The 18,036-nt window shown below is 37.7% G+C and overlaps 1 protein-coding gene across 13 annotated transcripts in view; it reads right to left on the bottom strand.

Annotated features, from left to right (window-relative positions):
• Positions 1 to 18,036, bottom strand: part of slc12a7b (solute carrier family 12 member 7b) — an 85,132-nt gene that overhangs the window by 23,255 nt on the left and 43,841 nt on the right. For 11 of the 13 annotated variants that reach the window (XM_053635565.1, XM_053635496.1, XM_053635503.1 and 8 more), the window contains 9 exons: positions 9,580 to 9,671; positions 9,058 to 9,189; positions 7,202 to 7,351; positions 5,397 to 5,451; positions 5,112 to 5,242; positions 4,033 to 4,274; positions 2,358 to 2,569; positions 1,260 to 1,424; positions 617 to 715 (listed from right to left, as the gene is read on the bottom strand). In XM_053635565.1, coding sequence (XP_053491540.1) covers positions 617 to 715; positions 1,260 to 1,424; positions 2,358 to 2,569; positions 4,033 to 4,274; positions 5,112 to 5,242; positions 5,397 to 5,451; positions 7,202 to 7,351; positions 9,058 to 9,189; positions 9,580 to 9,671 — 1,278 coding nt within the window. Of the gene's footprint in view, positions 1 to 616; positions 716 to 1,259; positions 1,425 to 2,357; positions 2,570 to 4,032; positions 4,275 to 5,111; positions 5,243 to 5,396; positions 5,452 to 5,712; positions 5,807 to 6,092; positions 6,553 to 7,201; positions 7,352 to 9,057; positions 9,190 to 9,579; positions 9,672 to 18,036 lie in introns of those variants that run through there. The other 2 variants (XM_053635580.1, XM_053635590.1) reach the window with 2 other exon arrangements.

Below are 18,036 nucleotides of genomic sequence, written 5' to 3'. Positions count from 1 at the left end.
ACTTTAAGGCAAACTTAAAGTCACAGTAAACAACTAGAGAGACTAATATTCTAAAGCAGTGGTCACCATCCCTCTTTCATGAGATCTTCCTTCCTGCAGGTTTAATCTCCACCCAAAATCTAACACACCTGTTTTAGTTTACGATTCCATTTATTCATTTAGCAGATGCTTGTATCCAAAGAGACTTACAAATGAGGAAATACAAGCAAAATTATATATCAAACGGAGAACAATACAAGTAGTGCTACCATACAAGATTTCTAAATGAATTCTAAAGAAGCAAAGTGCACAGAGTCGAGGTGTAAGAGCCAGTGTATGTGCAGTTTTTTTTAAAGGGCGGGTGGGGGGCGGGGGGCGGTGCAGGAGACAAGTTAGAGGTTAGTTAAGCGTTCATGGAAGAGGTGGGTCTTTAGCCATTTTTTAAGGTGATCTCCTTTTTTAAGGTTTTAGTTGATCAAGAACTTCTTAAGGCAATGATTAGATGGTCAGGTGGTCAGGTCAACCATAATCAGGTGGGCACAATTATGGTTGGAGCTATAGTCTTCAGGAAGGTAGATCTCCAGGAACAGCTTTGGTGACCACTATTCTAAAGCCATAGGGACGACATTAAGGATACAGATGAAGGTGGTAGTTGCTATGGCGAGAATGGTTCCTATGGGAATGGACCGCTGTGCATCCCGCAGATCTCCAGAGCGGTTGGATCCAGCCATGATACCTGGAAAATGACAGAAAAAAGAAGTAGAAAAATCCAGGAATCTTCACCTTTTTTCGGATATAACTAATGTTCAATTCTAATTTTGTATTTGCATAAATATATTCCCTTAGGTTAACCATTTTGATATTAAAAAAAACAACATTTTTTTACACACTTGCATACACCTCAGTGTTTTATATATTTTAAGGAAGTGTGGACATTTTCCATCAGTGCTGATATGAGCACTGTTGTGTTACAGCTTGTATGCATGAAGCCACTGAAGGGAAGAAACTGGCATGAGACATTTCCAGCTGAAGTGAACAGATAAGCATGATCTCCATGCTGGCTCCCTAAATGTCTATGCATGTTTAGATACAGCGCAAGCCACCAGACAAGTACAGAGATTAAATACAAGTGGGTGGGGTGGAATTGGGCTGCCAATAACCTGCCTTCCAGAGGACAGCTAAAGAACACAGTGTACTCTACAAGCCGTGGCAAAAACTGAACGAAAAGAAAAAGTGAAACAGAGAAAAGAAAGGTAAAGGAGAGGTCAAAGTGCCCTTACCAGTGACTGAAGGAAAATAGATGCCCACTAGCAGAGTGAAGTAGGTGGCTATGTCGTTGAGTACATAGGGAAAGGAGGTGCTCTGAGTGGATTCAGACACTGCCACTGACTCAAACTTTTTCTCCACCAGCATTCCAGCAGGGCCGTAGCTCGACCACATGTTCTCTGCTCACACAGAAAATACCATAAATGCTACAGCAAGCGCCATGAATGTTGCAGCTCTACAAAAAGAAATCACTCCACTGACATTTACTAACTTAACACAGATTTTCAAATAGTGCGTTTATGTCTAAAGAAAGTGAATTGAAGGTTACATTGCTGATCTGTTTCACATGGGAAACTACAGGGTTCCCTGAACAGAAATATGTCTCTGTTTCTCTCTGGTTACACCCAAATGTGAAACGAGAACAAGAGAAGTTTTCATTTCGACTGCAGTGCAGGAGCATCATGGATATTTTGACAGCTAGTATCTGATTACACAAAGTGAACTGTTTTGGGTTATGTCTGTTTCACCAAGTAGGTATCCAACAACTTGCACAAACAACTTGAAAAAAAAAAATAAACTGGAAAAAAAAAACATCCATGTCATTTGGTTGAAATATAATTTTTTTCCTCTTAAAGTTGATGTGCCAAAGTACAGTATGTTATAGGCATATATTTTGGTCAAAACCTGAATTTTTGTCTGATTGTCTGAGAATTCAGCTGCAGTTACATCCTATGGGGTTTCCCAGGCCACCACACATGCACTGAAGTTATGTAGGGTCGACATACAGTACATAAGCTCAGCAAACACTTTTATAGTTAGACTACTGTAAGCAAGTAAACATTGATATCACTAAAGAATACTTCCTGGACTTTCATATGAACGCAGCCTACATTTACATAGGGTGCTTTTTTAAAAAATTTTTAAAGCCTATTACTTCATATACACTCAACTGCTGAGTGAAAACTGCGAGTGCAGGTTAATGGCAGTTTCCATACTTCCAATAATGACACTCAAACGGTACTCTATTCGAGTAGAACGTTATCTCTGCTAATTGTAATGAGCAAGTAATCAAGAGATTGAGTGAGATGAGATGTCCATGAGATGCTCTGTACCTGAGATGACACCGCTGGTGAGGCCAGGAATGCCCTGCACTTCTGTGACGTTATTTTTACTGAAATACTCGTCGCAGGTGGCATTGAAATTAGAGGAGTCACAGAACAGAGACCACAGCTTTGTGGTCACGGTGACGTTGTCGATGATCTCAGTTTTTAAGCACTTGTCAAAGTCTTGGTTTTGGAGTGTGCGGTTTCCCAGCAAGCAGACCCTTCAGAGAGTAATCAGAAACACAAGGTTTTAAGGACATACAGTCAAATGATCAGGATGGTGTTACATGTCTGGATCATAAAGTAAAATCTGCAAGTGCTTACTGCAAAAATTATTTATTGTTATTATTATTATTGTTAATATTCTTGTTGCTGTTGCTGTGCTGGGCAGAAGTGGTTAAAACGCTGGACTTTTGACCAGAAGGTCATGAGTTCAAATCCCAGCACCACCAAGCTGCCACTGCTGGGTCCTCAAGCAAGGCCCTTAACCCTCAACTGCACAAATGTATAAATGAGATGAATGTAAGTCGCTCTGGATAAAGGCGTCAAATGCCGTAAATGTAATAAAATGTGAGACCTAACTTAATCAGGAAACATGTTTTTATCCCCAGCTTTCAAAGAAACTTATGCATGATTAGTGAGTATTGTTTAAGAGAATGACACACTAACCGGCACAAACTGTAGCCCTAAATGGAAATATTCGCTTGTAAAAATATATCGGCCTAATTTTATACCTCATGTCAGCAAATTTCATACATTGTTATTTACAGTTCCACAGCTGCAGCTCACCTGTGTTGTCTGCTCAAAACAATCTACCATGCAAAAAAAAAAAAGTAATGTGAGTAAGGCGGCCATTTACATTATAAACTGACTTCCATCATAATAACAGGCTAAATGGGTCATTTCCACATTATAACTTCTAAAAAAATTCCCAATCGAACACTAATAAGCCATTACTGAGCATATAATATTGTGTACATTATAACCTACAAGGCATCATGGATTAGAATAGTATAATATCATTTAAACTACAGCACTGTTAAATTCTCTAATCTGATTGAAAGTGTTAAATAACTTTCTATAACAGCAGTTCTGACAGTAGAGTTGGCTGCGAGGCAAATAACAGGTTTATAATTAATGTGCTCATTCTAATATGTTATTCTTTCTAGAGTAACAGAAAATTCACAAGGACTTGGATGGAAAATGGGCCACATAATCTAAGCCTAATAATAAATGGATTAAAAATGTCTTATTTAACTAAGAAGAATCTATAACCATTGATATGGTGAAGTTTTCTGTAAATTTACGAAAGGCATATTAAGTAACCTCACTTTGTAAATCGGAAAGTTTTTCCAACAAAGGAGTCTACAGAACAGGGGACTATCTGGTTTCTCAGCAACTTAAAAACCCGATGTTGATTATTTTCCCATAACCCTACACCCTGTTGTGCTTTAGTGCTTGCATAATTACAGAGAATGGCATTTACGGAGTCTATCTTTAATAAACCCACACACCTGGCCTAACTGTTTCTACCACTTTAGAAACAATATCCTGTGTGTAAAACTAGATCAAAAATACCATACACTCGCACAGCCTTTTTTTATTCAAGAAATAAACCTGAAAAACATGGGTTAGACAAAAAGGAAGCATTGTCAGCACATAAAGCTTGCACTCTGTCACTCACGGAAAGACCGGTGGCTCGAAGATGGTCTTGATGACTCCAGCATAGATGGCCAGAATAGAGAGGACGACGCAGGCCAGGAAGACCAGTGCTAGCTTATTGACATACTTCACTCCCACAAACACCACTATTGCCATCAGGGCTAGGCAGCAGGTGCCGTACACTCTCATGTTGTTCAGCATGGCCTCTGCTTCAAACTCTTTCTCTTCTGCCTTAAAGATGGCAGCACTGGGCACTATGTAGGCCTGGATTGTAAACAAGAGACAATTAAAATGTCAATCTGATCTAACCAGTAATTTATTTCAAAGAGTTTAGTTAAGCTGCATGTAGACAAAAATTCGTCTACAACTAATAACCAATGTTATGACTCTAGGGTTCATAATACTTTTATTTGTAACTTGGCTGCTCTCCCTTTGTGTAGGTGTGTTCTTTTAATTACAGGCTGTAAATTACGTGATGATTGGCTAGTAGCAGGGGCAGCTGCCCATATAACAAAGACTGTGACAGGAAATAGGGGGCGTGTTTGCTTCTGGTGTAGGTTTCTGGCGCCTTCCGTGTTCCCAGACTTTTCTTGAGCAGAACCAGACAGGCCTGACCCGTTTGCTCGCACTTCACCTGGTAGATGGTGTGGTCTAGCTTGCAGCTGATTGTTGTCTTGTGACTGGTGTGTAGCAATATCCACATATAGGAGTAAAGTGAAACTCAAACATCCTAGAAATCTTGTATATTATTGTAAATAAATTAGTGGGAGGACCTTTATATATATATATATATATATATATATATATATATATATATATATATATATATATATATATATATATATATATATATATTTTGCTACATTTTCTTTCTTTTGGTTTGTAAATAAGCTACAATTTAAGTTCGATGGCTTTCATTTTTATTATTTTCTTTCAGCCTCACTCATATGTTATCCCCTTTTCATTACATAAATATACCCAATTATGGTGGTAAACGCTATTGTCTGAGGAGTTCTGGAAGGGAACTGGGAGGGCGCGGGTACTTCCGTCACTTTACGTTGTGGCCTGGCCATAACACTAATGTGTTCGCACAGAACTCACCAGAAGAATCTCAATAGTACCAAGGATGTACATGGCTCCAGCAAAAGTGGTACCCAAATAGAAACACAGTCCTACAGCTCCTCCGAACTCTGGGCCCAGAGACCTAGAGATCATGTAATAGGATCCGCCAGCTATGATGTGAAAACAGAGACAGAGAAAATAGTTTTCCTAAGCATTTGCATTGTAAAGTATTTGAACAAGCGGTCCAGATCATTCGTTGTTGCAATGAGTGTGTGTTAAATAAAAGTGGACATAGTGATGATTAAGAAAATAATACCATCTTACCTGGAACTACTCCATTTGTAGCAATGGCACTCATAGATATGGCTGTGAGCATTGTCTGAAAGAAACAGTAGAGCAGAGCACTTTAGACAAGAGTGTAGACCCACAATAGACAAAGGACTGACTCAAATATAACTGGGTCAGAGTTGAGTACAACAACTTCAAAATAGCACATTAACATTATAATCAGCAACTGTGGTAGAAATGAGTTGAAGCTAGCTGTTGGAAACCCAAAATCTTTACAAATACAATTCTTCCATTTTGTGTTTCTTCTAAAGCCACACCCCAAACCACATGTAAACATTTAGAAAACCCTAACATTTCTGTGTCCCAGTCTTGCACTCATGATCTCCTGGTAATAGGATGAATGCTTTTTTGTTGCACCACTTGGGAGTCCAAGGGAATGAAGCTTTCTGAAATGACAGGCAACATGACTGGCATGGAAGTAGAAATGCTTTTTTTGTTGTTGTTGTGATTGGCTATATATTGTTGGTCCATATAATTTCTCCAGATTCGTAGAGCCAGGGCACCACGCAAACCAGAGTTAATCCTCTAATTTTTTATTATTATTAAAGCTACTATAATGTGAGGAGAACATCACTAAATGTTATTAAAAGTGTTTTTAAAAGTATGTAACTGTTGTAAAAGGGGAACCACTTTGCTTTTTAAGGAGATTTCTATCACTGTTACATAACACACCTCTATGTTCTAGTGTCTTTGAGCTAACACAGACAAATGGTTGGTATAAATCCCTTCATCTGCTTCAGTCTCAGTCATAGTCCAAAAGCTTCCCTAAAGCCACTTACTGGTCCATTACTCAAACAGGAGCCTAGTGACTGCAAGAGCATTGCTTGAGTGAATGAGTGTGATCTCTGGCAAACACTATGTGGAGTAATAAATCTGCTGCTGAATAAAAAAAATGCACATTGATAATGGAATTTAATGGTCATTAAAAATGACTAAGAATTATTTGAGCGTTCAAATTTCCCTGAGGGCCACTGTAAGCTACTATTAATGCCAGGACTGTACTATTCAGAGTAGGCAGAATATCATTGTAACATGCATCAGTCAACTTTGACAGAGAACGTCATACACACTGTGACAGCAATGCAAGTCGGCCATTGAAGATGTGATTACATCTTCAACCTCTTTCTGGGAATTTATTTGATCAAATTAAAACTCTTAAAATCAACTGTTAATAAGATATGATGCAGTCAGAGGAACCTTCAATGCATTTATAAGTACATCTCTGTATTTAAACATATAATTAAATGTGTTTAGATTTTTTTTTTGACCTAGCAAGGTCACAACACAGCGCAAAAGCAAGTCAGGATATATATTTATTTGTAAATAAGCGTTCCTTCAAACGTGCCAATCTGGACACTGTCACAAAGACAGGAAGTGCATTGCCACGCTTGTAAGTATGCGTTCCCTCAAAAAAAAGAAAAGAAAAAGATGACTGATCCCATTGTCCGCTCTGCGTTCTGTCCCAAGCACTGAAGATTACACACCAAGCTGCCAAGAGGCATAAAATGCTAGAGGTCCGTTTGAAGAGGAAGGCAGACTAAACTTACATCCACTTATTTTCTCATATACAGCTTTTCTTTTCTTTGTCTCTGCTGTGTATAATGTCAGGCAAAAGTAATTTTGAGTTTCAATTCACACAAAAAGAATAAAACATTTATTAAGCGACATGGATAAATATCCAAATTTACCCCCTTATGGCTTGTGGCCATAAACTCAAAATATTACAATCCATCAGGTCAAAAATTGAAAAGACATCTATTAAAAGAGCAAAATATGCTTACACAACAGCAGCACATGAATACGATGATAAAGGCCTCCAGAATGCCTGCAGTTCCCACAATCCAGGTCATTCGCAGAAACAGGATGACCCCCAGGATATTCTGAAGGCAGGGCAGGTAGACGCCCATGAATGTCCCCATCTGTGGACTCGTCTTAGTGAGGGAGAAGCAGAAAACACAAACTTTTTATAAAATAGGCAACAATAATAGAATCTAAGCCTATAATTTTAATAATGGCTTATAATTTTAGATATATGAAGTATATTACTACTATATGCTATAGTATATATGATTTATTTTTTGATTGCCAGTAATAATAACAATTATTATTATTATTATTATTATTATTATTATTATTATTAATGTATAATAATAATAATAATAATAATAATAATAATAATAATAATAATAATTTTGATCTGAGGTGGAAGAGTCAGTATCCTGGGATCCCAGGATTAGCAGATTTGAAGATGCTTTGGACCACAATTCATATGAACAGTTACTGTATGCTATGATGGCTTAGGACTACAACTGCTATGATAGCTTTAGGACTACATTAGACACGGACAGTTTTGCACTCAAGTCTCCATCAGTGAACAGTGGATAAGTTCAACAAAACAGACTTCAAGTGAAAACTGTAATGAATTTCCTGCTTATGCAATTGCACTTTTTGGCCATGTAGTACACAGTTATAGAAGGGTACTGTCCAGTGTCACCTAGATGAGAATGGCTTGCATTTTTAGTTTGGTTCCTCTTAAGATTTCTTCCACATATCTTCTCACTGAGTTTTTCCTTACCACCATTGCTATGTCATAACCCCTTATGGTAATTTTCTGTATGTCTGCAGTCTGACCAACCAGTAGAAGTTGTGCCACTCTTGAGGACAACGCACCTCATCACGGTCACCACAAGGCAATAAGACCAGTGTGTGGTATTCATGGCTTGACTTAGCAACCATTTACAAATTTACAATAAACACACACAGAAAACAACAAAGTAATATGTTAAACTGAAAAAGTCCGCAAATTAAGGTTAGACTTGTGCTAGTCCAATACATATATGTGTAGGTAAAACAAACTGTAGAGCAGTCAAAACACGAGTTATAGTTCTAATGGTCCAGGCATTTTTGTCTGATCATTGTGAGCGTGCATAAACTACCATTCTAAATATTATTACAAATCGTGATGAGAGTGTTTGCTTTGCAATCAGTTCTAAGTATCACCATAAAATCTCCATTCAGGAATGTTTTCTTTTGTTGTTATTGCAATTTTTTTAATAAGAGGAACAAAATCTACATTTACACAAGCCTATGACTTAAGGGTGCCAAAACATACACAAACCAAAGAGAGGAAAACAAGAGAGTGTTTTTTCTGTACACATAATCTGAAGACAAAACACTTTCGTATGATCTTATTTCACCAACAGACAGAGACTAAAAACAAAGACTTACACCTTGAGTGCAGAACCTTATAGTTTGTATAAACAGTAATAATAATAATAATAATAATAATAATAATAATAATAATAATAATAATCATCATCATCATCATCATCATAATATGTTTAATTTGTATAGCGCCTTTCCAGAGCCCAAGGACGCTTCACAGTAAAATACAATAACAATACAGTCAAACATATGGATCATATGGACAATGGACACTTGACCAGTCCAGAACAAGAAACAACGCAGTTGCATAGTTATAATACATTTTACAACATTGGAAACAATAACAAGCGACAGACACTTAGCGCCATGTAGACAGCACAGAAAGTACAATTGAATTCATTCCATTGAATTCAAACTTAAACACTTTACTATTGAACTACAAAACGGCCACGTCTGAGAGGCCGATACTTACTTTGACAGTTTTCTTCTTTGCTCCCTCCTCCTCATCTGCCTCCTCATGCTCCCGAACCCCCTGTGTAAGGTTGGTGTAATTGGCCAGTTTGCTGAGAAGCGATGACACCATTGGGTTGCTGTCCATCTCTTCCTATAAAGTGTAAAACTTGTGCATTTAATTCATTTAACAAAACAAAAAAAAAGGCATCCATCCATGGCTGTATATTATGTGCCAAAGATTATACATTACTATGAAACACTGGCACTCAGTGGAAATCAGTGGATGGAGGCCAGATAGTAACTAGTAAGATGTAGGGCAAAGACACAACACAATACAATTGCAATATCAAACATGCAGGTACTCACCAGCCTGTTTTAAAAAAATTATAATCTTTTTTTATGACATACAAAAACAACATTGTGAATGTAATCACACAAACATTCTGGCACATTTTAACACATTAAGAAGAATTTCCAAATGAATGAGGGGGAAAAAAAAGTTAAAATCCTCATTATTAGGTTTACTAAATGCATAGAGTACCTCGAACAGTGCCATGTTTTTGCCATCATAGAGGCTGCCCCTGTCAGTGTCTGAGTTGATGAAGGGACTGCTTTCCTTGGGGTTTCCATCACCTGAGAGAAAAGAGAGAAAGGCAAGATGTTATACTTACAAAGTATGCTCTTATATTAGCTACAGCTACCTCGCAAAAACCCCATGTTAGATCATCGCCTTAATATATACTATGCAGTCCATCACATGTTTACAGTATATATCGACATGTTCACAAAGTGATGTTTATTCAGTTCTTATACTACATTGCTTGCTTTGTCATCACTCATCACGTTAATAAGCTACAGTATCACAATAGCAGAAAAAAAAAAGCTTAATGATGAAAACATAAAATGCTTCAAATTCAAAACAGATCTCCTAAAATCCAAAAAGACCATATCGCTAGTCAAAAGTGGTAAACTGAATCCCATTACGAAACAAAACAACCACCTCAGATGGTTAAGCATTAAAAGGTAAGCATTAAACTGTCGCCATTCAGCTGTGGTTATTGCTTATCCAAACAAGGAATTGTGCATACCAAGGTTTGTAGCTGGACATACTTTAGTTGATTAAGCCCTTCTGAAGAAAAGCAAGTACAGTATGATTTTTTTTTAGTAACTGCTAAATGCATTACTTACAATGGCACAGTAATGTACCGCTACCGTGGTTCAGCTCATTTTTGGGCAGAGCAGAAATGCATTCTTGTAAACTTTGAAACTGTGACCAGATTATGCAAACAACACAAGCTGTGACATGAGTCAGCCATTTATTAGCATCAACGGCCCAAGTGTTTCTCAGTAGTATCCATTTCTTTTAAAAATCACTGCCTCCACAGATATTACAGAAAAAAATAAACCTGGTCCTGTTACTGTACATAATCCATTACACACAAAAGGGTTTTGGTGCAATAAAAGGTTATAGTTATTAATCCAGCCATGCTGCTTATTTAAGCTTTGTGTGCTGTTTTCATGCATCGCTAAAAAAGAAAGTGTCAGGGTATTAAATGCTAGCTTATATGGCCCTAAGCTAGCATCAGTGACAGTGAGCCTTTTGTGGCCAAAACCCTGTCGCTGGTTCACCAGTTGTCCTTTCTTCGGAGGTACTAACCACTGCATACCGGGAACACTCCATAAGACCTGACATTTTGGAGAAGACCCAGTTTTCTAGCCATCACAGTTTGGCACCCTTGGTAAATATGAAAAATTTTGAAAAATTGTCATTATTGCTTAACCCTTTGATCTTTCGTTCACAAAATTCACAAAAATACTCTGATCTCATGGATATCAAACAATTGCAAACAAAACACAGGTTTATCAAAAAAAACTTTGTTAAATATAGGTGTGGAACAATTATTCGCACCCTTTTAGTCAATACTTTGTGCTACCTCCCTTTGCCAAGATAACAGCTTCTCCTATAATTCCTGATGAGGTTGGAGAATACATGGCAAGGGACCTGAGACGATTCCTCCATACAGAATCTCTCCAGATCCTTCCAATTTTGAGGTCCACACTGGTGGACTCTCCTCTTTAGTTCACCCCACAGGTTTTCTATGGGTTTCAAGTCAGGAGACTGGGATGGACATGGCAGGGCCTTGATTTTGTGGTCAGGAAACCATTTTTGTGTTGATTATGATGTACGTTTTGGATCATTGTCCTGCTGGAAGATCCAACCATGGCCCATTTTAAGCTTTATGGCAGAGGCAGTCAGGTTTTCATTTAATATATGTTGATATTTGATACAGTCCATGATGTCATGTATCCTAACAAAATGTCCAGGTCCTCTGGCAGAAAAACAGCTCCAAAACATTAAAGATCCACCACCATATTTAACCGTGGGCATGAGGTACTTTTCCATATGGCTACCTCTCTGTGTGCGCCAAAACCACCTCTGGTGTTTATTGTCAAAAAGTTCTATTTTGGACCAATAGGACCATAGAACCTGATCCCATTTGAAGTTCCAGTAGTGTCTGGCAATCTGAAGACACTTGAGTTTGTTTTTGGATGAGAGTAGAGGCTTTTTTCATGAAACCCTTCCAAACAACTTGTGGTGATGTAGGTGACTTGGGCTTGTAGTTTTGGACACTTTCTGACCCCAAGACACAATTAACTTGTGCAATTCTCCAGCTATGATCCTTGGAGATTTTTTGGCTGCTTGAACCATCCTCTTAATAATTATAGACAATACAGACAGGTGTCCATTTCCAGATTGATTCATAACATTTAACATTAACTTCTTAATTATTGCCCTGATGGTAGAAATGGGCATTTTCAATGGTTGTGCTGTTTTCTTATAGCCACTTCCCATTTTGTGAAGCTCAACAACCTTTTGCCGCACATCACAGCTATATTCCTTGGGCTAACCTGTTGTTATGAATGACTAAGGTAATTTGGCATATGTGTTACCTCATATTTTTACCCCTGTGAAACAGGGTCATGGTTGAACAATTTCCTGTTCCTAGTCACCCAGGTGTACTAAAAAATATCAGTGGGAATACACTTCAAATATATTTGTCTCGTATGAATTCATAGGGATGCCAATAATTGATGCATACCTATATTTAACAAAGTTTTTCTTTTGATAAACCTCTCTTGTGTTTGCAATTGTTTGATATCCATGAGAGCCAAATATTTTTGTGACCAAAAGATCAAAAGGTTAAACAATAAAGACAGTTTTCACAGACTTCTTTGCTCATAATTTCCAAGGGTGCGAATATTAGTGGAGGGCACTGTACATATGCATAACTGGCCAAGACATGGAGAAAGCTGAGAGACCATTTCCATCTGAAGCTTTACTGTAGGTCCACAGGAAACATGCACCTTCTGCAGTGCCAGATTAGCATTGACTCAAACGGTCAAGCCCCTTCACACCATTGTTTTAATAATTTACATCTAAACTCACTATATTTTTTCTCTTTATGTTTCAAAGACTAAACAAATTCCTTCATGCAAGAATAACAAAGGATAACTAAATAAACAAAATGCAATGCCAAAAGCAGAAAAGAAAAAAGAAAACCAGAGTACACTGGACACAGTCCAATCAGTCCATCGGATCATGACGCATTGATTTTCCTATAATTGGAATGTAAAGGTGATCGATGCCATTTCTCTGGCTCTATGGGTCATTCAATCCAACACTACTGACACACTAAACTGCAGCCTACGATTTGCTGTTGTGGGTTTCACCTTTGTATTGCTCATATGCATAGAAGTAAAGTAATAACCTTATAAAAGTATAGTATACTTTCATATAATATGCACTTATTGGTTATAATGATATGCTGTACATGTTTTACAACTTCTGGAAAGGAAAAATAACAGGATAGCAGAGCAAAGGCAGACTCTAAACCAAAAATTCTTATATAACCTTCTTATATAACTTTTACAAAGACGCATTGCACAATCATTTACAGAGTTGCAAATGCTTTGTCTAACCAAAAACAAAAAGTACCCTCTTAAATCCTTAACCACTGACAAAATGGCAAGTGGATGTGCCCATGGGTAAACTTACATTCACTAAGCTTGAAATGTAAGAATCAGCTATCTGTGAGAAGCAAGCAACATAGATACTAGCTTGATTATTTGTTTATTTATTTACTTACTTATGTTTATGTATTGCTAACTGCTCTATATTAATTATTGCCTGTACAAAATGGCAATAATGTCTGTAATAAAAAATCATCACATCTCCTCAGTGATAAAACTTCTGCATCTATATGGTTAAGAATAAACATAGTAATTAGATTATTCCAAGCATAGACGTTTATGGCATATGCTGTGTATTTATTAGAACATTGTAATCATGATATTGTGGTATGCCAAGGTCAGGCTTTAAGCTTATATGCATTGCAGTTATTACAGCAGGTAATTTAAATAGCATGTGGTATTAGGTTATGCTGATTGGCTTTATTTTGTCTCAATAAAGACACTATGGAAACAAAGTGATCATGTCCCGTGCCAAAGAAAGTCCATGGCATGTCCAAAGTGTCTGTAGTGTATGAATGGGTGTGTGAGTGTGTATTTGATTGTGCCCTGCGATGGATTGGCACCCTGTCCAGGGTGTACCCCGCCTTGTGCCCCATGCTCCCTGGGATAGGCTCCAGGTTCCCCATGACCCTGAAGAAGGATAAGCGGTATAGAAGATGGATGGAGGGATGGAACAGCAGGCAATAATTCTTTAAGTGATGATGTGAAAGAAAAACCACAATGTTGACAAGCCAGGGAGAAATGAAATGACAAAAGTGGCAGTATGAATAGGGCTTAAAGAATGGTGGTAATGTCTCAGTGGCAATGCAAACAATCACAGTGATGTAAATCACAGTGAGAGGCATACAGTCTCTCTTAGCTACAAAATCCTCTTTGAAACAGAACTTAATGTTCTAAAGATGTGTCTAATCCTGGCCCCCAGAGACACTGTTGCTCCAGCATAAGTAGTAGGAGTGACATATCCTGATACTTGAAGAGGTTTCTATGATACACAGGTTTGCTAACTAGTGGTACACAGTACATAATTATAATCATTCAGTCAAATCTGATTAGCTGCTTCCAATCAGTGTTTGTAATTGTTAAAAAATAATAATGATACCCGTGATATCTCAGAAAAGTATGTTGCAACACACAGTAATATATTCAATTCAATTACATTTGACTTATATAGAACTTTTAACAGTGGCCATTGTCACAAGGCAGCTTTACAGATATATATATATATATATATATATATATATATATATATATATATATATATATATATATAAAATTCTGGATATAAACTTAAAATGTACAAATTTGTCCCTAATGAGCAAGCCAGATGCGATGGTGGCAAGGAAAACCTCCTTAAGACGATATGAGGAAGAAACGTTGAGAGGAACCAGACTCAAAAAGGAACCCATCCTCAATCTGGGTGACACCGGATAGTGCGACTGTAAACAATTCCCTTCTACACCTGTATATTATATAGTCAAAAAGTCCAATTGTGTAACCACGATCATATGTGCTTATGAGTTATGAATTAATTATCAATATGAGCATCAGAGTTATTTCTGAAGTTATCAACTATCCAGTGATGGACACTGGAGTGCAAAACTGTTCGTAGCACTGCAGTTCTAATTGTACCATCCACAGTAATCTCACAGATTTGTAGCCTGATTTTTAGAGGATAGGGCCATCCTCAGCAGAGGGGAGTGTTGTAGCTGTTTGTTTTTTTTGTTTGTTTGTTTTTTTAAATCTCAAAACTGATATTCTAATATCATATTGCCCAGCCCTAGCAATGATAGTGAAAATCCCATCAAGAATGACTCTGAACAGAGGTTGATGTAGTGTAAAATTCACACAGTGCAGGTTAGTGAACAGATAGTGGTTTATTCCCACACCTAATAGTTGCCTCGGCAACGGATTAAACATCAACAATCAACTTTAACCTATATGAGCGTTGATGTGAAGTTCATATAGCTGAGCCTTCTGCCTGCGGCTTAATGAAAAGCGCTGACATCATTCATTCCCTGTCATTAAACCCACTTTGAGATGAAAGCTCCTTATAATTACACACTTGAGCTGATGCTGAACTTCACTTTCTTAAAGCTACATGAACTGTGGATGTTAGCGAGAGCTAGGTAAACCGCAAATGACTAACACATTTTGGAAAAGATAGAGAAAGCAGCAGTGTGGGCAAGTTTTGATGCTGTATGTAACCTGATATCAAACATGATCCTTTCATACTATCAACATGGCTGACTTCACCTACTTAATGGCACATAACGCAATGCCACTATCTGCATCTGTATTTGGATTTAAATCCGAAGATGACCCAAAGGTAGAAATGTCAGAATGGTTTGTGGATTCAGACTCTGACAGTTCCTCAACCTCAGCTACATCACTCGAGTTCAACAAGAAATGTGCAATGAACATTTTCTTTTTAATCCTGCTTGCCCAGTTTTTATTTATTTTTATTTTTTTGCCTGAGATATTTTTCAGAACAAATTCTGTTGGTTCTATTTCTAGAAATACAGGGTGCCCGAAAAGCCTCCATAGATTAGAAATTAACATAGAAATGAACACTTTTCAGCTAAATGTCTTGCAAAATTATTCATATTTAGTTCATAATGAATCTTTTTTTTTCTTTCAGACAGCCTTTAAGAACGGCTTTGACAACAGAAGAACGTATCGAAATCATTCTCATGACTGGATCGGGAAGCTGTTGCATGGTTGCGATGGACTTTATCAGGAAACATGGCAGGCACATCACACACGACACTGTTGCCAAACTTATTAACAAATTCAAAAAGGCTGGAAGTGCTGTAGACCAACCGAGATGTAGACGTCCACGAACATCCACTGACGAAGGCACAATGACGTGGTCCCGGGATACATAGTCCCCTATGTATGGAGACTTTTGGGACACACTGTATAATCAAATTACTAGCCTAAATTGAACCACTCTAACCCTGACAAGGCAGTTTGTACCCACTAGCTACATATAAACAAATAATAGTTGATTGCAGCCAGTATCATATACTTACAGATATCTGCACATCTATGCAACATTTTAAAATGATTTCTGCTCTTTTTACATCTTTAGTATAACATATAGTGTAATTCGCATGAGACATGCTCCACTTTACTATATTTACCAGGAAGAGAATGACCCAGTTTCCGCACCTGTTTGCATCACTGACCGCATCACACTCCCTTATTGAAAGCCTTAATAACAGTACACAGTGAGTCTCATCTGGCCATGGATGGAGCTCTATGCAAAACTGGCCAAATGAAATAAAAGGGGGGAAAAACACAGGGAGATCCTAGAAGAGATAATTGAACTTCTGACATCAGGATCAAGAAAGCAGGGTCTATTGTAGGGCTCAAGTTTCTCCGTACCAACTGGCAGCCTGTTAGTGACTGTGGTATGACAGCTGGTAATAACAGATATGATTCTCTGCATTCTTCCCTACATCAAGATGATCTCTGATGATATTCATGTAGCATTGAGATGAGACTGGAATGCAAGTAAACGCAGGGTCTAAGGCTCCGTCCACATTAATCCGGATAAATTTGAAAACGCATCTTTTCCTCTACGTTTTGGCCTTCCTTCCACACTGGGACAACGTTTTTATCCAGCGAAAACAGAGCTTTTCAAAAAAGTTTTCCCAAGCGTATGCATTTGAAAATGCCATTTTCACGTTGTAGTGTGGACCGAGAAAACAGAACTATTCAAAAAACAAATGTCGTCTTTTAGTCATGTGACCTATTCAACTCAAAACAAACAAGATGGTGGATGATGTTTTACTGCAGTTGCTGTGCCTGCTATCCAGTTTGATAACTGGAAATTAAATAAACACCTGACAGAAATGACACAGGCCAAAGCGTCTTACGTTTTTTTTACGCACGCGCAGTATAGGGATGTGAGCGTTTTCAGATGTTTCAGTGTGGACGAGCAATTTTTGGAAAACGTTTGAAAACACTAGCGTAGACCGAGAGCACTTTAAAAGGAAAACACAATTTTCAGATCTATCCAGATTAATGTAGACCTAGCCTAAATAAACATCACTGTGTATATGTGAAGCTTTTTGAATAGTACAAAAGCAAGCACAAATTTACAATTCAAACCATTTAAAATGCAAAATGCCACAGCAGTCCACATTTCTTTAAGAAACAGCATGGAGATGACTGCATGGAGATTCCAGATCCTGACACATTACTGCCACTTGCCCTGCCTGATTTCATCCTCTACTTCTGTTTGGAGCTTTTGCACTTGTTACACACTTTGTGCTGCTGTGGATGATTCCACATGGATAACCTAAACATTTGCATTCCCCCCCAAAAAAAAAGTTTATGAAAAGTCTTACACTATCTTCAGTGCATAATCTCATCGGAATACTGTGCGTTTAAGCTGAATTCACACCATGGCATAATTACAGTAATTAAAAGGTTCTGACTTCTGAAAAAGTGTTCACGTCCTCATAGAACTTTCTGAGAGCTCCAACTTGTACCACCTGACCGATGCAACATCATGTGGAAACACTCAAAATGGTGGCAGCTTCACTAGTTAAATGTAGTTAAGTAGTTAACTCGTAATATTTCTGTGTAATCATTTGTATAATTAATTATTTACGTCTTAATAATGCAAGATTTTTCATACTGCTATTACTCCTGCAACAACACATTACCAAATGCCTGCGTTATTAATAAACATGTTATTGCTACTTGATGTGCTCTGCGTGTTCTTCAATATTTAGCAATAGCATAAAAATGTGATTTTAAGTTCAATTTTAACATCATCATCTCACATGAATTCATTTTGGTGTACAGAAACGCATATTTCCGATTCTGAGGACGGGAACAGCTCTGAGTAGAACGTCCGGGCTGTCATCTAGTAATTACACTAGTTCAGAAATGGCATGAACACTGCGTAATCCTAAAGACTGTTCTGTGCTCATCTCAGGACACTTTTCCACAA

Source organism: Ictalurus furcatus, chromosome 1 (genome assembly GCF_023375685.1).
Source record: "Ictalurus furcatus strain D&B chromosome 1, Billie_1.0, whole genome shotgun sequence".
In the NCBI taxonomy this organism is placed as follows: Eukaryota; Metazoa; Chordata; class Actinopteri; order Siluriformes; family Ictaluridae; genus Ictalurus; species Ictalurus furcatus.
The sequence above is the reverse complement of the archived record's forward strand: the minus strand, read 5'-3'. Positions and strand labels throughout refer to the sequence as shown.